The sequence below is a fragment of the Panthera leo genome, chromosome A3, assembly GCF_018350215.1.
Source record: "Panthera leo isolate Ple1 chromosome A3, P.leo_Ple1_pat1.1, whole genome shotgun sequence".
NCBI classification, from domain to species: Eukaryota; Metazoa; Chordata; class Mammalia; order Carnivora; family Felidae; genus Panthera; species Panthera leo.
This window is the reverse complement of record NC_056681.1, coordinates 44775147-44796170: the sequence shown is the minus strand read 5'-3', so window position 1 is coordinate 44796170 and position 21024 is coordinate 44775147. Positions and strand designations below refer to the sequence as shown.

The following is a 21024-nucleotide window of genomic DNA, read 5'->3' as shown; positions in this document are numbered from 1 at the left end:
TCTAGTATGCTATTATAGAAAGTAGCTACTGTAAAACCTGATGCATGTGATTTACTCTTGGTTTAGAACATGTGAGAAACAAGGTAGATAACCAACTATAATTCTAAAAAAAACAGAGATGGTAACATATTTGCGGACACATTGCTCATATCCTCAAGCAAATAATATGTGCCTTAATTAACTGATCTTATTTTCTTTAATCTGGCCTGATTTCTCAAGCCTGCTTTTTGTTTTGTTCAGTGCCTGAGCTATTTGACTAGAATTGTTATCTTCAAGAATATTTTGTCACCGGTAAAGGCAATTGGCAAATTTATTTACTTGTTTAATTGGGTAAACCTATTAAATTTGCAAAAATTTCACCCAAAGGAATAAAAAAGCTAGTCTGTGTATTACTAAATTTTATCTTGAAAATAAGCTAGTGTTTGAAGGGAGAATGTAGGACTGTCAGGGTAAAAGACAAACGTGTGTTCAGCCTCACTGCTTCAGTCACTGCACCAGTGTCCCCCCAGCTGCTGGGTATCAGATGGATTCTGACTATGGAGTCCTGAGGTCTACTTGGTGAGGAGGAACATTTGTGATTTTAATACCCTTTGGCTAAGTGCAGAGTCAAGGGGTAAGATGAAAGCAGGTCAAGATGCTAATATAAGTGACTAGAGTCTTCCTACAATTCTTTCCTGTTTATGCTGCATGCTGTTCTTATGCTTACATAAGCTGTTAGAACATACGCTGTTCTTATGCTTCCTGTTCTTATGCTACGTAAGAACAAAAATTGGTCATGTTTCCAACGTCAGCTCATAATACCACTTTCTGATTAGTGTCATGCATGAAGGAAAAAGTTACCTTCTCATGGGAGAAACATAAAAGATTCATTTCTCTTACTCTCAACTCCACCAGAGTAAGTCCTTTCAGAGGGAAAAACTGTTTAGTAATCATTTCTGTGGGGTTTTCTTTACTAATGTTCACTGGATATTTTCAGATATTACAGCTGAAGAAAACTATACCTGAAGGTAAGTGGTTGGCCCATTACATAGTTTCATGGCCTTTAAGAATTAGAAACTGCGATGTCATTTTATATTTTGAAAAGGCAGGATTTAAGCAAAGTAGTATGAGAGGAGACAAAAGATGTGGGGCTAACACTATCAAGTATCTGGGAAGAATTTACTATGCAATAAGAAGGATGCGTACGTACACTGGGCAGGGATTTTCATGTTTGCTTTTAAAAACATCCGACTTCAGCTCTGGTCATGATCTTGCAGTCCGTGAGTTTAAGCCCCATGTCAGGCTCTATGCTGACAGCTCAGAGCCTGGAGCCTGCTTCAGATTCTGTGTCTCCCTCTCTCTCTGCCCCTCTCCTCCTTATGCTCTGTCTCTCTCAAAAATAAACATTAAAAAAAATTTTTTAATAAAATTTTTAAAAAATAAGGCTTATGGAACAAAAGAAACATCATATCCTAAATGATGGCCTTTCTCAATCCAGATTGAATTTTATAAATGACCAAGTTTCCAGAACACATTCATAGGGTCAACAATGCGTTTTATTATACATTTTAGATTTATACATTTCATATATGCTTTTAAAGCTTCAATTAACAGATAATACAAAATAAAAAATATGTATGCAGCAGTGGTTCTCAGGCACAGAATTTAGGAGGAGACTGGAGCAAGTTTTTCCCCTTAACGTATAGTGAATATTATGAACCAAAATACTAAAATGTTTCCATCTGACCTAGCTGCCTTTTTGACTGAATTTTATTACAGTGAACAGCTTTAATAGTTATGATATTGCTAACTGGAAACAGTAAGACTCAAATTTATAACCTGTATTTTCTTGAAATCTGCAAGACCTAAATAATTACTTTTCTCCTAATAGCGCTCCGGGATCATCCAATGAAAACAATATTGTCCATAAAATATCTGGAGCCTCAGCCTAAGAACCACTGCCCATGGTTATTCAATGTCTTCAGGCCTCACAGGATGAGGTAATGGTATGATGGATTTCTTCTCAGTGTCTCTGGAAAGTGCTTTCCTCATATCTGTTAGGAAGCAAAACTTAATGTAAATACCCAAATATCAAAATATATGAAATCTGAAGGGTATACATATGTAAAGTTCCCATAAAAGGTTTGTCCCCTAGACCCTGAGAGAAATGTATTTAAATGAGACTCTTAGTCACAAGTACTCAGCTCTTCAAACGAATGTTCTTTTGTGAGAATCTCAGTAAAATTAACATCCCTGTAACATAATAAAACAATTGATAGTAATTAATCATTGGTTAGTCAATGTAAGCTAACCAGTGATAGGTTCATAAAGGAGTTAAGGGAGATTTAAATATTAGATAATGCTCAAATTTAAAATATTAAGTCCAACAAATATTCTTTTAAATTTACTAAAATAACTTTCAGTCTGTAGAATGAATGTAAATGTTCTGGTGGCTTCTTGGGGATACTGCCACGGAAGGGAGCTCACCATAAGCGTCCTCGTCAGGCTCCCCATTGCTGGCTGAATAGTACTCTATGACTGTCCTGTATACGCTGTAGCCCAGCTGCTTGTACATGTTGACTGCAACCTGGTTAGATACTCTTACAAAGAGATCAACAAAAAATCCACCCTTTCTTTAATTTAAAAAAAAAAAAAAAAAAGGAAAATGTTAGAATGTGAGAAATCCTAGAAAATACTTATTTTTAAAAACAACACTTGTTTTTAGTTTGCTTTGACTACCATTCATAGAATGGTAGTAATAGAACCTTGCAGCTGATTACCTCATACCAATTTTTACTTCTGAGGATTTATGACAATTATCTTGCAGTACAAAGAGATGAGTTTCTTTTGCATACTAACATTTTAAAACCTAGATTTTCTTAAAAGACAAACTTTAAAAGCATTTTTAAGCCACAATTCTGTCTTAAATTACTGTGTATTTTATATCATAGTAATTGACATGCTCATTTTATCAACTAGCGATACAATACTTTCACCCATACGTGCAAATTAAAGATATTGAACAAGCACCCATGTGGCCATGGCCCAAGTGTAAATACGGGACACTGGTTGCCTGACACTGGCAGCCATGAAGCCCTCAGTTTTCTCTGTCAGTGACAGCCACCTCCTTTACCCAGAGGTCCTGACTCTTGTGCTCATTAGCTCCTTGGTTTTTGCTGTAGATTCACCACCTACTATAGCTTTTCCTATTTTGAACTTTTATCCTTTGGTGATTTGCCTCTCAGTAAGTAGGAGTCAGCCTTGGTGTAGCTGGGATCTTATCTTCCCTTTGTTTAGCATTCCACTGCATGGATGGATATATACTACAGGTTGCCCATTCCCCACAGATAATCCGGTTTTTACTATTACAAACTATGCTGCTGTATTTTTATTGTATGTCTCATGGTACAGTACAGTCTACAACTAGGGGTGTGGTCACTGGCTCATGGGGGCGTCTTCAGTTGCTTTAGTTAATGCCCATTTCCCAATCAGCTTATACTCCCAGAGGAGGGGAAGACTCCATTCCCACAGTACCAAGGCTTGGTTTATCAGACACTTTTATTTTTGAAAATCTCTTAAGTATCACGGGGCAATTTTAATTGGCATTTCTCGTTACTAATACGGCTAACTGTATTTTTGTAGGCCATTTAGATTTCTCATTTCGTACTGTCCTTACTGGTCTTTCACACATTTTTTCTCTCTCCCCCCCAGCTGTAGTTCTCCATGTATTCTGAATAGTTGACATTGTATAAATGATTGCTGCAAAATTTTTCCCAATTTGTGGCCTGACTTGTTATTATATATCTTTTGATGAACAAAGTTCTTTCACTTCAATGAAGTTGCAATATGAACCTCCTTTACAGTTAGCCTTTTTATGGTTTAAGTTCTTTTTACCCTGAGGTCATGGATGAACTCTCTATTATCTTAAAATGGGTAATAGTTTGCTTTTCAAATCTAGGTTTTCAAAAAATCTGGAATTGTGTATTGTAAGGTAGTAGTAATCTGGGAAAATTTTTTCCCATGTGGCTAATTGTGCCACCATCTTTACTGAAGTGTATCCCTTCGTTGCTGATCTTCAGTTGCCTCCTCTGAGGTATGTCAATCCATACATTCCTGCATCTGTCTGCCAGTTCTTTACACTAGTCTAAACTAGTACTCCAGCACTAACACACAGCTTACTCATTTCAGCTTGATACCTGGAGGGGCAAACCCGCCCACTTTGTTGCTCAAGCAGTCTTGACTCCTTCCATTCCCCTGGTAAGTGTCAGAATCAACAAGTCCCACAAAAAGGACTTGAGATTTTGATTGCCGTTACATTGGCTCTGTGGATCAATACCAGTTTAGCCTTCCATGTTACTACAGGTGGTTATCTCCCCACTTAGGTCATCTTTACGGTCTCTTGGTAATGTGTTAGAAAGTTCAGAGACCTCTAACAGAGCTTTTGTTAGATTCTTCCAAAGGGCTTAATGTATTGATGCCATTATAACTGGCATCTTTTCCTAAATTTTACTGTTTTTATAGAAATGAAATTGAATTTTATACTGACTATCCAACAACTTTAACTTTTATTCTAAACATTTATTTGTAGCTTCTTGTGGTTTTTGTTTGTACAATCTTAGATGTATAAAAATAAGAGTTTTGGTTTTTCTCAGTTCTCATATATTTTTCTTGCTTTTACTGTGTTGACTAGGATTTCCAGTAAATTACCAAAAAGGGAGTAACTATAGGCATCCTTCCTTGTCCCAAATTTCAAAGAGAAAGCATTCAATGCATCATTAATAATATTTACTACAGGTTTTTGGTATGTACTCTTTTTTTAGGTTATGAAAGTTCTCCCCTTCTATACTAACAGTTTTTAATCAATTGGATTTTATCAAAGCATTTTCTGCATTTACTGAAATAACAAATGTTCTTAATTAATATGGTCCAACAGATCTACAGATTTTCACATGTTAAAAACAACCTTCCCCTGATAAATCATCCTTTTTTATGAATTGCTGAATCCATTTTGCTAAGATTTTTCTGGGATTTTTGCATCTATAATGAGTGATTTTTTTTCAAATTTTCCTTCCTCATATTTGTCAGGTTCATCATGGTTATTCTAGTCTTAAAAAAAAACAAACACTGAAGAATGTTCCTTCTTTGTGTAAAACTGAACTTATTTCTTAAATAGTTGGTAAAATTTACCAGAGAAGCCTAACATTCTGCAAAGATTTTTAGGTACTGATTGTAATCTGTTAAGGAAGGGGGTCTGCCTGCAACCTATTTTGGTAGACTTCTCAAACTAAGAACAGTTTTTAAAATTTTCAGAGTGTTTGATACATACACATACACACACATGAGATATTAGCTGGCCTGTAAAGTCTAGGTATCTATCTGGCTCAGAAAAAGTGCTGACACTTGCTCTATACCCTTAATTTCTAATCATTCTAGCAGAAAGCACGTTTCAAATTTCTCATTATAGTAATGATTTGCTTTATATTCTTTCTCCTTGTATTTTTATCAATTTTCTCATTTTTACCTTGTCACCGTGTACATAAAATTAGTAATTATTACATCTTCCTGATACATGAAATCTTTTACCTGTTATCCAGTGACCCTTTTTTTCTCCGTTAATTATTGAACTATGTGACTATTGTTAATTTAAGTACACCAACTGTCTTTTGGTTAGAATTTTACATGACAATTTAAAAAATTTCTTTCAATCTTCCTGTATAATTTTTACACATATTTCCTGTAAATAGAATATAGTTCTGACAGTCTTTGTCTTTTCAATTTTATATGGTTTTACTGTTGTAAGACGACTTTAACATGAAGTTTTCCCTTAATAAATTTTAAATGTACATTTTTTACTATAGGTAAATGTACAACAGATTACAGAGTTTATTCATCCTCTTTAGCTACAACTTTATGCTTACTGATTTTGCCCCTGCCCCCCAGTCTCTGGCTACCACCATTCCACTCTGATTCTCTGAATTTACCTGTATTAAATATCTCAAATAGGTGGAATCACACAGTACTTGTCTTTCTGTGACTGGCTTTACTTAGCATGTCTTCCTTTGTCTTTTAACTAGAGTAATTAGTCCATTTAGTGTTGTATTTACTGATTATATCTGGATTCATAGCTACCATCTTATTTCATGCTTTTTGTTTTACCACTTTAATCTCCTTTTTCTCTCCTTACGGACTGATTTTTCTCATTCCACTTTTTCTGTTTGGAAATTATAGTTTCTGTTTTAATGTATATATTTAAAAATACATGTGTGTATGTAGCTAGGTACACACACATACACGCACAAATCTGAACTATTCCAAAGTAATGAAGATTTAGAACCTAGAAAAGAAGGGAGCTTGGTGGTTTTCTACTCTGAGAGAGATTCTATCCCATAAATACATTAATCATATGCATAGAGTGGATAGCTAATTAGAACCCATTTCTTAACTCCTTGTCCACCATACAATAATGCCAAATACTTTAACGCCATTAACAAATGTGTGTAAACTAAAAATTTTCTCTTCTTCCTTGTTCAGTCCAGGGAGAATTCTTTAAATTCTTAAGGACTACAATTGACTTCTTTTTCAGCTAATGCTATCTCTTCCCTGAATGATCTCAAGTTCCTCTTGTCCCCAACTTGGCCCAGAGCATTTTCAGGCCATGGTTATTCCTTTAAAACTTCCCTTTATTAAGTCCATTAAGTGGAAAGCCTCAAGAGCCTTTCTCAGCAAATGTTCCCTTCCCTATATCTCCCTATATATTTCTAGGCATTAAGAGAAAAAAATAAATGGCAGCTTGACAACTGATTAAACTCATATATACATCTTTTACCTCTTTTTTACAATGGGAGCTGGTAGGAGTCTTTTAATTACATTAGTTTTATCTCGTATAATGAAGGTGTTTCACATACACAACAGGTCTTTTTTTTTTTAAAAAAGCCCTAATGCTGGCAGTCCCCAAACTGTGCTCTAAGGTGGCCCGAACTCTTAGAGGTGCTGTAGGATATTTCAGATGTTTGGGGAAAACACAGACAAATCTTTCATGTTAGACACTGGCAAACTAAACTACTAGTTTGATATAACTCACAAATGCAGCATTACATGGTGTTACATTCCTTTTGGTGACAAAGTATCTTTATGAAGCCAGGTTTTAGCAGTTCCTATGATTAAAAGAACCCAATACAACCAGAAAATCAGTATGAAAGAAGAATGCAGGTGGTTGTGTCAAATCGGTTTCCAAGGTATGAGAAGTCCTTCAATGCTCAAAAGGCTATAGATAACCAGTTATTTAACAATGAAATAAAAATATTTTTTCTTTCAATTTGTTTATTTTTTTCCAAATAGCTACTAGGTTATCAGGCTATAAATACTTACTAAGCAGTTAGGACATAACTTAAAATTAAACTAGAGGATTTTTTTGGCCTTAGGGGCACTGTGGAAAAAAATAACTGAGACGCCAAGGATGATGTCAACCGAATTCAGGAACATCTGCCACATTCTGCCACTAAAAGAAATCTTGAGAGCTAGTCTTTGCACCAATTGCCAAGCATATAAGCCTATGGTAGGTCACTCACTTTGCCTGAATCTTCCTCAGTGGCAAAATAGGGACTGTACTACTACTATGAATATTTGACTACTGAAGACTGAAAATGAAAATCCTGTAAACTGTAAAGTACAATATTCAGCCTGAATGGAAAAAATCTTATAAATGTTCACTATGAGAAAAAGTCAAATTATTAATTAAAAAGCAAGATCTCACCGTTCTGAAATCTCCTCTAATAACTCCATAAGTTTTGCAGCCAAACCAAGGCGTCGAAATTCTGGGGCAACAGAGAGAGCTGTGACATGTCCGTGCCATTCTTCCCTAGCTACAGAGCCTTCTGCTTTACCCATAACTGCCAACAAAAGATTGCATTCAGTAATTAAACACATGGATTTACACAAAAATACAGAATGACTGTTGGTACATTATTATTATAAAGGAAACTAATGACAAACTTTAGTTTTTAAGTAACATTGAAAGTCATCTAGCTAATGGTTATTGGTGCTTTTATCTAAATCTCATAATGCTGAATCTAGTTGTAGAATGAGAATTAGAAAAAGGTTTTTTTTCTTTAAAAAGAGTAACACTAAAAACACAACTAACTGAACATACATTTTAAAAATATCTGCATTTCAGAATCAGAACATATATTTTTAAAATATCTACATTTTACGTAGGTGGGTAGGTTATGTACACACCAATAGATAATGCACAGCTCAAATTTTCACTAGTAACCCTACTAATTCAATGAAGATGCTACCATCCCTATATTATGTACCAAACAAACCATGTAGAAATGTAACATAAACATAGATCTAAAAAGCCTGAGACCATGTCTGTCTGGTTCAGTGCTGTATCCCCCTGGGGCCTACCTAGCACAATGCTTCAAACATAGAAGGCATCACCAAGCTGTCAAATGGTTGAAAAATAGAATTCTAGGCATCATGATTATACTTGCAATTCTGCAATCAATCTAAATCAGTTGAAACCTATACTAAAATCTCAACTGCCTATCCAAAAATGTTCTAGTGGTTGGTACTATACTTACTGTAACCCATTAACTCTCCACCAGGTGCCTCTGCAACAATGAAATACTCTGGCCAGTGGGCGAGGTACTGTAAATAAAAAGGAATCCCATACTAGAGTCTTGTTAAGGAGTGTGGAAAGTAATTGACAGTAAGAAGTATTCTTAATAAAAGGAGTGTTATGAAGAAAGTTTCCTTTAAAAAATATATTACTTTATCCCCAGTCCTATATATGTATAATTTTGATAACCATAACCATGTCAGTACATTAAATATTTAGGTTAGCACTAATAATTTATAACAAAATTGACTGAATATATAACTTCAAATGTGAATGGAGACAACACCATGTAATACGAAGCAGAGAACCTGGACTCCCAAGTTCTTCTGTGTCCATACAGATCACACTGTACACAGTGTGCTAGTGACAGTATAAATCTCTGCACAGCACTTACCATCACCTGGTATTTGTTACTATCTCTCTCCCTTTTGAATATGAATGTCACATTCACTCCATCCCTGGTGCTTGGCACAAAGTAGATACTCAATACATTTACTTTTCCATAATTGCACTAGAAAATTAGGGATTAGTTCCTATTTTAGCTTCAGCTGTGTGACTGTGAAAATAACTTTAAAAGTTAATCACTTCTAGAGTCAACTTAACAGTTACCCTGTTGTGTTTCCCCTCCATTGACTCAAATTCTCATTTTCTGGTACTACAAATAAAAGCTGACCTAAGAGTGAATGCCTGAATAATTTGCTCATTATGTAACTCTTCAACCCTGGCGTCCTTACTAATATGTGCTCATTCTTATATTTCTTCTTAGTGTAAGCTTGCTGATGCAATTCTGAGGGGCCACCACCAATCACATTTTTAAGTTCCCATAAAACCTGTTCAGCAATATATTCTTCAAACTTCTCTGAAGGACAGCTGTTATTTTCAGCACTCTTCAAACATAACCCTTAACACAGCAGGCCAGCCAGTCTTCTCACCATGCAGCCACTGACTCACACCATAACTGCCTCTCCTAGGGGAGGAGCCCAGATGCTGTTCATCAATCATGAAGACCTGGCAGATTATTTTCAAACATGGCCTCACCTGGATAATGGGACTTTTACTGTAAGTTTTAAGTGTAACTAGACACATACCATGCAAGTTGATTAGCATCCTAATACTTTACCTTACTATACAGTGGAAGTTTTTCGGCCATTCAAAACAAAATTTTTTTTAAACACGGAGAGGGTCTTTATTTTTTTAAACTTATTTATTTGAGAGAAAGTGCATGCAGGGGAGGAGCAGAGAAAGTGGGAAAGAGAGAATCCCAAGCAGGCTCCGAACTGCATGGAGCATGATTCAGGGCTCAATCTCATGAACACTGAAATCATGACCTAAGCCGAAATCCAGAGTTGGACACTTACCTGACTGAGCCACCCAGGCACCTCTGGAGGGGTCTTTAAAAGGTCATAATTTTTGAAATACAAATGAAATTCTTGATATTTTTGCTTTTTCACTCAACTTTGTTTCTGATATGTAGCTTTGTTGTTGCCTATACCTATAGTTAATTGTTAATAGCTGTATAGTGCTGTATAGTGTATAAGTGCTGTATAGCACTCCGCTGTGTGAACACTTTAAATATCCTATCTCTTGAAAGAGACATCTGGGTTACTTTCAGTTTCTCAAAAAATCTTTTTAAATTCCTTCATGACTATAGTATAATTCATTTAACCATTTCCTTATTGTTATGTATGAATGTTATTGCAAATTTTTAATATTATAATTCTGTAACACATAACTCAGGGGTTAACAAACATTTTCTATAAAGGGAGAGATAGTTAAATATTCAAGGCCGTGTGGACCATATGCTCTCTGTTGCATCTACTCAAACTGGACAGTCTCGACAAAGCTACAGACAGGTTGTAAATTATTTGGCATGGCTGTGTCCAATAAAATTTTATTTACAAAAATAAAAATAGGCAGTGGACCACATCTGGCCTATGCACCTAGTTTGTCAATTCCTGACATAATTGACTCTACTATTATTTTCAGCTTCCGGGAAATGGAATTACTGTGTATTAATTACACTGCCAAAGCACCTTCCAGAAAGACTGCAGCAAGCAGTTTATACTGTCACTAGCAGTTTATGAAAATGTTGCTCTTACCCTCATCAGCACTGAGTTTTATCATTTCTTTAAATCCTTGATAATTTGATAGATGAAACATGGCATTAGAGGCACCTGGGTGGCTCAGATGGTTGAGCGTCCGACTTAAGCTCGGGTCATGATGTCACAGTTGGTGAGTTCCAGCCCCACGTGAGGCTTGCTGCTGTCAGCGCAAAGCCCACTCTTCAGATCCTCTGTCCCATCCCCCTCTCTGTGCCCCTTACCTGCTCACGCATGCTCTCTCTCTCTCTCTCTCAGAAATGAATAAACGTTACACAGAGGACTGAGATTTAAACAACAAAATAAAACATGGCATCTCATTTTGGTTTTAATTTCCATGTCTTTTGACTGAACTGTGAGCCTGAACTGTGCCCTCTTTTGTTAAATTATCAGTCAATATTACCCTCCTACCCTGCAATGGATATGGAGCATAAGCTAGAAATCCAACTTTGTTTTAAGCCACTGAGAATGTGGGGTTGTCTGCTAATGAGACATAACCCAGAGCACCCCAACTTCACACATCTTTGCCCATTCTTCTATTGGGGAACATGTTAGATATTGCTAATTATTACCCCGGATCTTCTCTTTGTTTTAGTAACAAGCCCTAGTTTAAAGCTGGGCTCATTCCCAGACTGTTACAGCTAGTAAGTGTGGCATGAAGCAAGTTCTAGTCAATGGGATACAGAAAGTCCTGTGTGGTACTTCCCAAAGGTACTCCTGAAAGGGAAGGTGTCTCTCACCTTCCCCTCTGTTGATCCTCCTGCCAGGAACATGGATGTGATGCCATTTGCTCTGGCAGCTGAGACAGGAATGCCAAGGCCACCCTGGGAGTGGTACAGTGGTTAAAGTGCACAGCTGGGTCACTGGTGACTTCATGAAACCACCACAGACCACTCATCACCTCCAGACTTCATTCACATCAGAGAGTAATAACCCATCTTGCTGAAGTCACTGCTTTCTGTTGCATGGAGCCATTCTTCCTACCCAGGGGCAAGGTAGGCAGTGTTGCTGCACTGCTGAAGATTTAGGAGGTCATTATACTAGCATCTTGTCAGGCAGATTTAAGACAACTCTTGTTCCCAGTTTGTTTTTTTTAAGTGCTTTCACTATTGCTTATGTTTCCAGGATTACAAGTTTTAAAGTTTTTCTATACTCAAGCCTATTTTTTCCTTTGTTCCTCCATGTTCCTTACTCCTAGTAAGCCTTCATTTAACTTTTTTTTTTTTTTTAAAAAGGATACAGTTTCTGTAAGTGGATCCAAGTTACTAAAAGAAACAAAAGAAATGTCAATAGTAAGCAGTGTTGACAAAACCAGTTTAAATAAGACACTGAAACTGAAAACATGCACAAGGAACACAAAACATGCCAAATCCACAACTTTAAAACCAAATTTAGGGGTAAGGAGGATGGTGTAAGCTACCTAATGGCCAAACTGAGCCATCACAGCCACTATAAAGATACCTATACGTTTTCATTTAACTGTTTCTTCCTTTACAAATTACTTTCTATTTAATACATCTGATCAAAACCTTCCATTTTCTAAATGACAATAAATCATTAATGGAACTGGAGCCCAACCAGACATGTAAATCACAAACAGAAGGTAAAACCAGCTCCTGCAGCATCTGGCAGGGGTCCCTCCAGCCAGTCTCTAGGCCTTCCCTGACAACTCCTTTCTCCTTTATTCCATCTACTCAGTGTGGGCCTCTCACCACTAGGTGTTTGCTCCCCTCTCTTCTACATTCTCACCTCCTCTTCCCATCACCCCATCCCTAAACTTTTGGAGGGAGACTCCTGGATCTGACTCTGGTGCGCTCAGCACTTGTTTCTCTAGTGTATCAGATCACAACAGTCCCAAATCAGCAGTTCTTACAATGTACCTATGGTCTGTCTACAGAGAGCTCTGCCCCTCACTTTCCTATTCAGTTAATGGAACCACTATTTTGCCAGACTCAAAACCAGCCACCTGAAAATCTACCTCTTGTATACCCAGTCAGATTCTTTCTTGGGACCCTTACCAATGCACTTCTCTAGGCCAGCAGTTCTCAAGCTTTTCGGTTTCAGAACCAATTTACACTCAAAAACTAATAAGGACCCCCAAAGAACTTCTGTTTATGTGGATTATATCTATTGATATTTAAATTTTTAATATTCATTTTAAAATAATAAATCAATTACATGTTAATAAAACTTTTTTTTTTTTTTTTTTTTAACTGAAAAGTCATCCTACTTTCAAGAACAAAATTTAGGGGCACCTGGGTGGCTCAGTCGGTTAAGCATCCGACTTCGGCTCAGGTTATGATCTTGGGGTTCGTGAATTTGAGCCCCAGGTGTGCTGTGCCCACTCTGTGCTGACAGCTGGGAGCATGGAGCAAGCCTGCTACTGGACTGTGTGTCTCCCTCTGTCTCCACCCCTCCCCCGCTCATGCTGTGTCTCTCAAAAATAAACACTTAAAAAAAATTTTTTTTAAAGTACAAAATTTAGCGACAAGAGTGGCATGGTTTTAACAATTTTACAGATCTTCTTAATGTCTAGCTTAAGAGAAGGCAGATGGATTCTCATCTGTGTCTGTATTGCTTGGTACTGCAAGTCACACAACTGGAAACTCCACTGTGCACTTGTGAGACAATGAAAAAAGGCAAAAAACCCATCTTAGTGTTATCCCGAAAATCACTTTGACCCTGCAGAAGCTTGAAAAGCCCCAGCCACAGCTGATCACTGCTCCACACAGTGTGGGAATACACTCTCCCACACCTCTCAACGACTACTTTATAAGCCTCTCATCTTGCCTCAACTCTCCAAGGCCACCCCTTTCCAATCTCGGCTGCTTCCTGTTTCACACAGAGAATACACAACAGCAGGCACAAAGCTTCACCAAGATCCCACCACCAAACCCACCCACCTGTACCTCAAGCGTCTGTGCCCCTCTCTACTCGCTCTCCTGTGCCCATGCCTGGACTGCTGGTGAGCAGATCCACCCCCTCAGTGCCCAGGTTCCTGCTCCCACAGTTCTCCTCTCCTGGGATAATCGTACACACACACTGCACATTTAGCCGTCAGCAGCTCTTTACATGGCTCCTCACTCCCTCCACTTGAAATGCTCTCCTTGCTCAGCTTCTCAGACCCAGTCCTGGCTTTTTCTCCCAACTCACCGGGCCACCAGGTCTCCTTCAACACTTGACACCTAAGGCACCGTCCTGGAGCCTCTTTTTTCCTATCCACAGTCATTCCACCACTGATGTCACCTCTCCTCTCAGTTTTTGTTTTCTGTTTTAACATTTATTTAAGTCATCCCTACACTCAGCGTGGGGCTTGAACTCACAACCCCGACATCAAGAGTCACACGCTCTTCTGACTGGGCCAGTCAGGGGCCCCTAATCTCCTGGTTTTAATACCATCGACATAATGTTGCCTCCCTCCACCCAAATTTCTATGTTTAGCCCAAACTTCCCCACCTGGGTATCTCAATGCACTTCGCAGAGGAGCCCAACTCCTAGGAGAGCCTCTCCAAGATCTAGCCCTGTGACTCTGACCTCATCTCCTCACGCTCCCACTCTCACTCTGTTCCAGCCACCCTGGCTGCCTCCTCCAGTCAGAAACAGGTACCTATGCACTTACCAATCCCTCTGCCTGGAAGTTCTCCTGCCCCCAATATCCACCGGACTCACTCCCTCATCTCCCTAGGTCTTTCTGCAGTGACACCTACCCTAAACACTTCCCTAAAGCTGAATCCCCACTCACTCCCTATTTCCCTTCCCTGTTTTCATGTTTTTCTTTGGACTGAATAATAAGTTCTACAGTCATACTTCCTTTCCCCCCCCCCCACTCCAAAATGTAAATTCCATAAAGGTAACATTTTATTGCTTTGTTCATTGCTGTGTCTCTAGCACTGATGCACAGTAGGCATGAAGATATCTATCCAAAAATGAGTAAAACACCTGTTGAGTTAACCGCAGTGCTTCTACATCCACGGCATCTTCACTTCCTACTGCAGCACCCTCATCCAGTGATTCTCAGTGTTCTCTGTGAAAGTGCCCTAATCAAAGTGTGCAGTTGGAGGACATGGGAAGAGGAGTTCCCAATGGCATATTCTGAAGGGGCCTTAACAAATTAGACAGTTCTTTGACATCTAAAGTTCTATTGTAAGTGTTCGTGCTTATTTTCTTTCTTCTGTATTCATTTTCATATAAAATTAGGGCTAAGCCTCCCCAGATCTACAGTTAAAACAAGGTTTTGCCCTGTACACTCTTGAAGCTTCAAGGCGCCTTGCCCCCCCCCCCCCCCAACCCCCAACGGCACCTCCCAGACCCAAACCTCTGCCAAGTCATCATCTCTAGGCCCTTGCCAGGACATCCTAAGTGGCTCACCTGCCTGGTATACCTCCTCTAATCGCCTCACATTCCACACAGCTCTGTGGTGAAGAGCTAGGGCTCCAGAGCACTGGCCCTTAAACAGCCGACGATTTGCATTTTCCAAGGGTTCCCTGGTGGTCGGGGACCACTCTGAAAGAACCACTGTTCTACAGCCGATCTCCTGGATTAGATTCCCTGCTTCACCCACTCCCACCACAGGCCTCTATCACCTGGGGCAACTGACTTGAACTCTCAGTACCTTAGTTGACTCATACAAAAAAATGGGGATACTGAGAGCACCTTCTTCAGAGAACTGAGGATTACATGGGTTATTACAAGTGCCAGCACCCATCAGGCACAGCGGGAGCTCAACACAATTCACCCGAGTTACACTGCTTTGTGGGAGAGGCTCATTAGAAAATTCTTCCCAACTAACAAACAAGTCTGAACCCTCCAGCGACGGAGCAAAAGTCCAGTTTCACCAGTTCCTCTGGCCGCTCAGAGAAACCCCCTACCACAGTCACACTTGTCTCTCAGTTGTCTGGCCACACTCTAGGTTTTCTCACCTTCACACCTGCTTCCTTCTCCAGAACTTCCTCATCACTGCCAACATTTTATCCATCCTTCAAGGCTCACTCCCTCTTTGAAAGGTTTCTAGCCAACTCCTCACAACTTCTTGCCATTCTCTTGACACTTGAATCTGACCCACCCAGCTGTCTTGAAAGTGGATCTGGGATTGGTTGGTAGGTAGGTAGGTAGGTGGGTAGGTGGGTGGGTGGGTGGATGGACAGATAGATGTATGAGAAAGTCAACATTAACAAAACGCTTAACTGTAGAATCCAGCAGATGTGTCTTTAGATGTTCAGGGTAAAATTCTGTCGACGTTTTAAATGTTCAGAAACTTCCACAATAAAATCTTTTCTTAAAAAAAAAAAAAAATGTGCCTGCAAGTCACAGGTCCTGCCTTAACACGGACTAAAAGAAAGTACACACAGAGGGTCTCCACCAGCATGTGCCCTATGCCCCGACTCCTCACAACACAAAGTTTTCCAAGCTGGATGCGCCGCTTTGGTAACAAAACGCACAAAAACCAACCCGGACCGAGAAAGGAACGGCGGCGGTCGATGCCACCATCACAAGGTTTCACTCGGGTACTGATTAACCATCACCAGGTGGGCTGCACAACGTCCGTATTCCCAAAAAAACACTTAGCTGTTGACCTCGCAACGACCTCCGCGGCGGGCGCCTCGGTGCTGTCCGCTGCACAGAAGACGAAGCCGAGTCAGCTGGCCGGATGTTGGCTGCAGGCGGCAGAACCAGAGCTGGGCTCGGGCCGCTCCCCCACCTCCTACTACTCGCGCGGGCGCGTCGGGACAGCCATCGCGACAGGAAGCCCGCGCACTGCCCCGGCCCCAACGAGCACGCAAAGATGCAGGATGAAGTCTCAGCACCTCAGCCAAGGTCAGCGGGGAGCTCCGCACGTCCGTCCCCGCCCCGGCTCTGACCCCGCGGCCCCTAGGGAGGCGCCAATGGCGGCCGGCGGGGGTGGCTCCCGCGGGCGCGGGCCCTGGCCCGGGAGAGGGGATGCAGCCACCAGCGTCAGCCCCGGGGGCCTCACTCACATGTTGTTGAAGCGGAACAGGTCATCGCACGTGAAAGCCCGGAGTGTGGTCATCGCGCCGCCGCCGAGGCCGGCTTGCCGCGAGCCCCGCCCGCCCTGCCGGTAGTCGCTTTGCGCGGGTCACCGTGGGGCGGGGCAGGGAATTGCTTCCGGGACACGAGTTGCTTGGCAACCAAGGTGGCAACACCGCTCCCTCTGGCGGCCGGCGTCTGGAATTGCAGTGTCATTCTTGTAAAGTCGCCGGGTTCTCACCTTTTGGAACCTCAAAACTACTCTGCGGGAGTGAGTGAAAGAAATAGGTAGTGTGATCTCCTAGGAAGGAAACGAAAAGCTGACCGGGGCTAGGAAGCCACCACTGAAAAGCGGGGTTCAGGACCACTTGGGTGCCCGGTAATAAATGAGAATGGAAGTGGAGCCAAATGGGAGAATTCATGCATGATTCAGCGCTGCCTGTCCCAGTGATGTGTAATCTCAAATCTTCTACTACCACGTTTAGGAACATAAAGAGAAAGGTGAAATGAGTTGTAATAGTAGATGTTATTTTACCCAGCATATAAAAAATATTGTCATTTTACATGTAATTAATAAAAAAAATTATTAATGGAATGTTTTACTTTTTTGTTGTTGTTGGACTAAGTCTTTGAAATCTGGTGTGTATTTTACATTTGCAGTATATTTCAATCTGGGAGCTGAACTGAAATCGGAAATACTTGTTCTGTGTTTAGATTTCATCAAATGTATACATAAAATGTATGGTTAAAAAGCAGATTCTCATACTCAAACTGTGCCAATCATACTAAGTTTTCAAATAACCTAAAGGAATAATCAGTTTTCAAATTTAAATTTACATTAAAGTTAAACGAAGTTAAACATTTCATTCTTCAGTAGCATAAGCTACATTTCTAGCACTCAGTAGCCTCATAGGTAGTGGCTGCCACCATATTGGATAGTACAGGTCCAAAGGCTAAGAAATGTCCTGCCTACTTATGGAGGTTCTCACCCCTCTCTCCTTTGTTAAGCAATTACTGAGTTGGTCTTGAGGGACATATTGCAGAGGTCAAACTAACCCATACCACTCCTCAATAAGTCTGAATTCCCAGGTCTTCACATCTAACTGCCCTGGAGCCCAAGGCTCCACAGGGATGCTCAGCAGCCCACTGCCCAGACTTGTGGGCCAGGCATGGAAGGAGGAGAGCAGATGGCTGAGGAAGTAGGTAAGCCCATAAGAATGATCTCCCAGGGCATGTGGGTGGCTCAGTCCATTGAGTATCAGACTCTTGGTTTCCACTCAGGTCATGATGTCACCATTCTTTAGGCTCCATGCTGACAGCACAGAGCCTGCTTGGGATTCTCTCTCTCCCTCTCTCTCTGCCCTTACCCCATTCACACTCTCTCTCTAAATAAAGAAATAAACTTCAAAAAAAAAAAAAAAAAAAAAGAAAGAAAAAGAAGGGTTTCTTTCCCTAGGTCCAAGCTTATCTCCAGGCATTGTTTCCAAAAACCTCAACAATACAGGTGAGTGTAAACACACATGTAATAGTTCCTGGAGCATGCAAACTCATATCCACAGGTTCTATAAATGTACTAGGAGGGCAGAATATGAGCTCATGATCTCAGCTACTGCCTGCCAGGCATTTAAACGGGGCCATATTTTAGAGGCAATTTCCTATCAGGAAAACCTAATGCACCATTTTAAATGACTGTTAAAGGATCATTTTTAGGAAAGGTAAAATTTGATTTTCAAATAAATGTAAGATGAGCACATGACAAAGATTTTAATTCACTAATTAATGAAAAAAACAGTAAGTTGTTACAACCACTTCAAAGGAGAATTTAAAGTGCACAAGGCAATCAGGAAGATGTAAAACTGGTTGATACCCACAGAGTGGTAGTCTACTGCATCTTCTGGACACACATAGTGCACTTCTGTTTCTGTGGACTAGAGTCATTGTCTTTACTATCAGTTTTCTGCAGCTTACAGAGTTAACCTTGGAAGGGTGTACCAAACACCTAGTCATCTTGTGTGTGTGTGTGTGTGTGTGTGTGTGTGGGTGTGTGTGTGTGTGTGTGATTTAACACTGCATTGAAACTAAAGAAATGACAGAGTACTGTAGAAATATGGGTACTTAAAGGTTTCCTTTAAAGCTTAAGACTTTGTAAACATCGTTACTTCATTGTTTTCTGGTGTTTAATTTCTGGGGGAAAAGAGTAGGCCAGCATGATTTTTGTTTTCCCTTTTGTGGGTGACTTAGTTTATGTTGGAGTGTCATTAGTCATAACACTTCCAGAAATAAAACATTCTTTTTTTTAAATATTTTTATTTATTCTTGAGACAGAGAACAGAGCATGAGCAGGAGAGGGGCAGAGAGAGAAGGAGACACAGAATTTGAAGCAGGCTCCAGGCTCTGATCTGTCAGCACAGAGCCCAACATGGGGCTTGAACTCACGGACTGTGAGATCATGACCTGAGCTGAAGTCAGACACTTAACCAACTGAGCCACCCAGGTGCCCCCAGAAATAAAACATTCTTAACGGCACATACATTTTAAACCTAGTGAATCTCTGTAGCGCATGTCCTAATGCATTTCAGCAGTTTAAATGATGAAATTTACAACAAACACCAAAAAAATCAAAGCTGGATCACTCCCACATAGCCAGTGGGAATGTAAAATGGTGCAGCCTCTCTGGAAAACAGTTTGGTGATTTCTTTAAAACCTAAATATGCAACTACCATTTAACCTGGCAATTGCACTCCTGGGTATTTATCCCAGAGAGATGAAAACTTATATTCACAAAAAAACCTGTATACAATTGTTGAAGCCAGAGTCAAAATTCTGTGTGCTGTGTGATTCCATTTATGTGACATTCTGGAAAAGGCAGAATTATAGAAACAGAAAACAGATCAGTGGTTGCCAGGGGCTGGGGTTGGGGGAGCAGAAGGGAATTATGGGAGAGTTTCATGGGATTGATCATTACTGAGTGTTTCTGTCAAAATTCATAGAACATACACTAAAGAGAGTGAAAATTTACTGTCTGTAAGTTATATCTTAATAAACATGACTTAAAAAAAATAAAATCAATAGTTCTTACATTATTGTCCCCACCATTTCAATAAAAAGCATGAACTACTTTAAACCCTATCAAGTCTTACAGTTTTTGGGGGGCTTCTAGGACATGCTGTTATTGATTTCTGTTTCAATTTTATTTTTAACATGCAGGAAAAACACTGTTTCTCCCCACATTAAAGATGACTCATAGACCTTTTTATTTATTATTTTACATTGTGTAATTCCTTTTACTGCTTAGTTAGAAAAAAAAAAAAACTACAAGCTTTTACCACATTTTATCACAAAACATTTTCCTGCTCATTGAAACAAAACACCATGTGCTCTTCTGTAAACAGTGCTGACCCAGGTTCACATCCACCATGGCAGAATTCCACATTTAAACAAGCAAACGGCTTGGTGTTTCATCTGTTGTTGTTCCGTTTCTTTTCCTTCAGATCATGTGAAAAGGACAAAAAGCACAGTGCATATATATATTTTGACAAATCCTAGGCAATGTGCTTGACAATAAAGGAACTTGGGTGGGTGGTTGCCTTCAGATAACAAATTTATTTTTTATAAAATAATAACTGAGCAGGGTAGATGCATTGACTCTGACCATCAGTGTAATTATGTTCGGTTTTGCTAAGCAAGTTTTACGGGTGCGCTCACCGTTCATACTAAGAGGTGACTGCAGGGTTCCATTTAAGCAAGGGACACTGCATACATCTACTCCTTACCAATACCTCACTAAAAGAAGAATTAAAAAAAATTTTTTTTCAAGGTATACATCCATAAGAACAAAGAGAATGAAGGAAGAGACAATAGCCAGCGAGAACTGGCAACAAAATTATTGATGCTAATAAACTAATTTAGCAGATAGAATAAAGCCAAAAGGTCAGTGACTGCAGGAGGAAAGGCCAAGAGGCAAGGCAATTAATTCATGGGGCAGAATCTGGGGAAGCTTGGGGAAATAGACAAGTCAGGTATGAGAAAGGGAGAATATGAGACCCTTACTCCCTGGAGAGGCACAAGAAGTTGTGTGCCTGAGTTCAGAACACAATCATGAAGGGTGAGGGTAAGACATCCTACTGACAGTGAGGATTATTTGAAAGCTGGCATCCTGAATAATGACCTCCTGCAAACCCTTTGCCTGCTTTTCCCTCCAAATGCTGGGAGCTAAATTGACCCCAGTCGGACATTAGGGAATTTTTTTTGTGGGGAAACTGCCTGACCCAGGAGAAAAGTCCCAAAGATATTCACGTTTTCTCAGTCCTCTGACAAAAGGAACAGACTGCCACATAG

General features: G+C 40.0%; 1 protein-coding gene and 1 long non-coding RNA gene across 5 annotated transcripts; one reads left to right on the top strand and one right to left on the bottom strand.

The window, feature by feature from the left end:
- Nucleotides 1-1517: 1517 nt before the first annotated feature.
- Nucleotides 1518-16767, bottom strand: NAA20 (N-alpha-acetyltransferase 20, NatB catalytic subunit). 2 transcript variants are annotated; one of them, XM_042931736.1, is made up of 6 exons: nt 16677-16767; nt 11942-11966; nt 8565-8655; nt 7733-7868; nt 2467-2612; nt 1518-2033 (listed from the first exon to the last, which is right to left on the bottom strand). In XM_042931736.1, exons 1-6 carry the CDS (start codon nt 16727-16729, stop codon nt 1948-1950), a joined length of 537 nt encoding a protein of 178 aa, XP_042787670.1. In that variant the 5' UTR covers nt 16730-16767; the 3' UTR covers nt 1518-1947. The 2 variants fall into 2 exon arrangements, with proteins under 2 accessions (XP_042787670.1, XP_042787671.1); XM_042931737.1 differs by lacking the exons at nt 11942-11966; nt 16677-16767 and adding an exon at nt 10702-10813 and having other exon boundaries at nt 8565-8631.
- Nucleotides 1891-9812, top strand: LOC122215865. 3 transcript variants are annotated; one of them, XR_006200584.1, is made up of 4 exons: nt 1891-1979; nt 4168-4236; nt 7401-7534; nt 9574-9812. It is a non-coding gene; the product is annotated as an uncharacterized LOC122215865 (long non-coding RNA). The 3 variants fall into 3 exon arrangements; XR_006200586.1 differs by lacking the exon at nt 9574-9812 and adding an exon at nt 9369-9559; XR_006200585.1 differs by lacking the exon at nt 7401-7534.
- Nucleotides 16768-21024: the final 4257 nt, after the last annotated feature.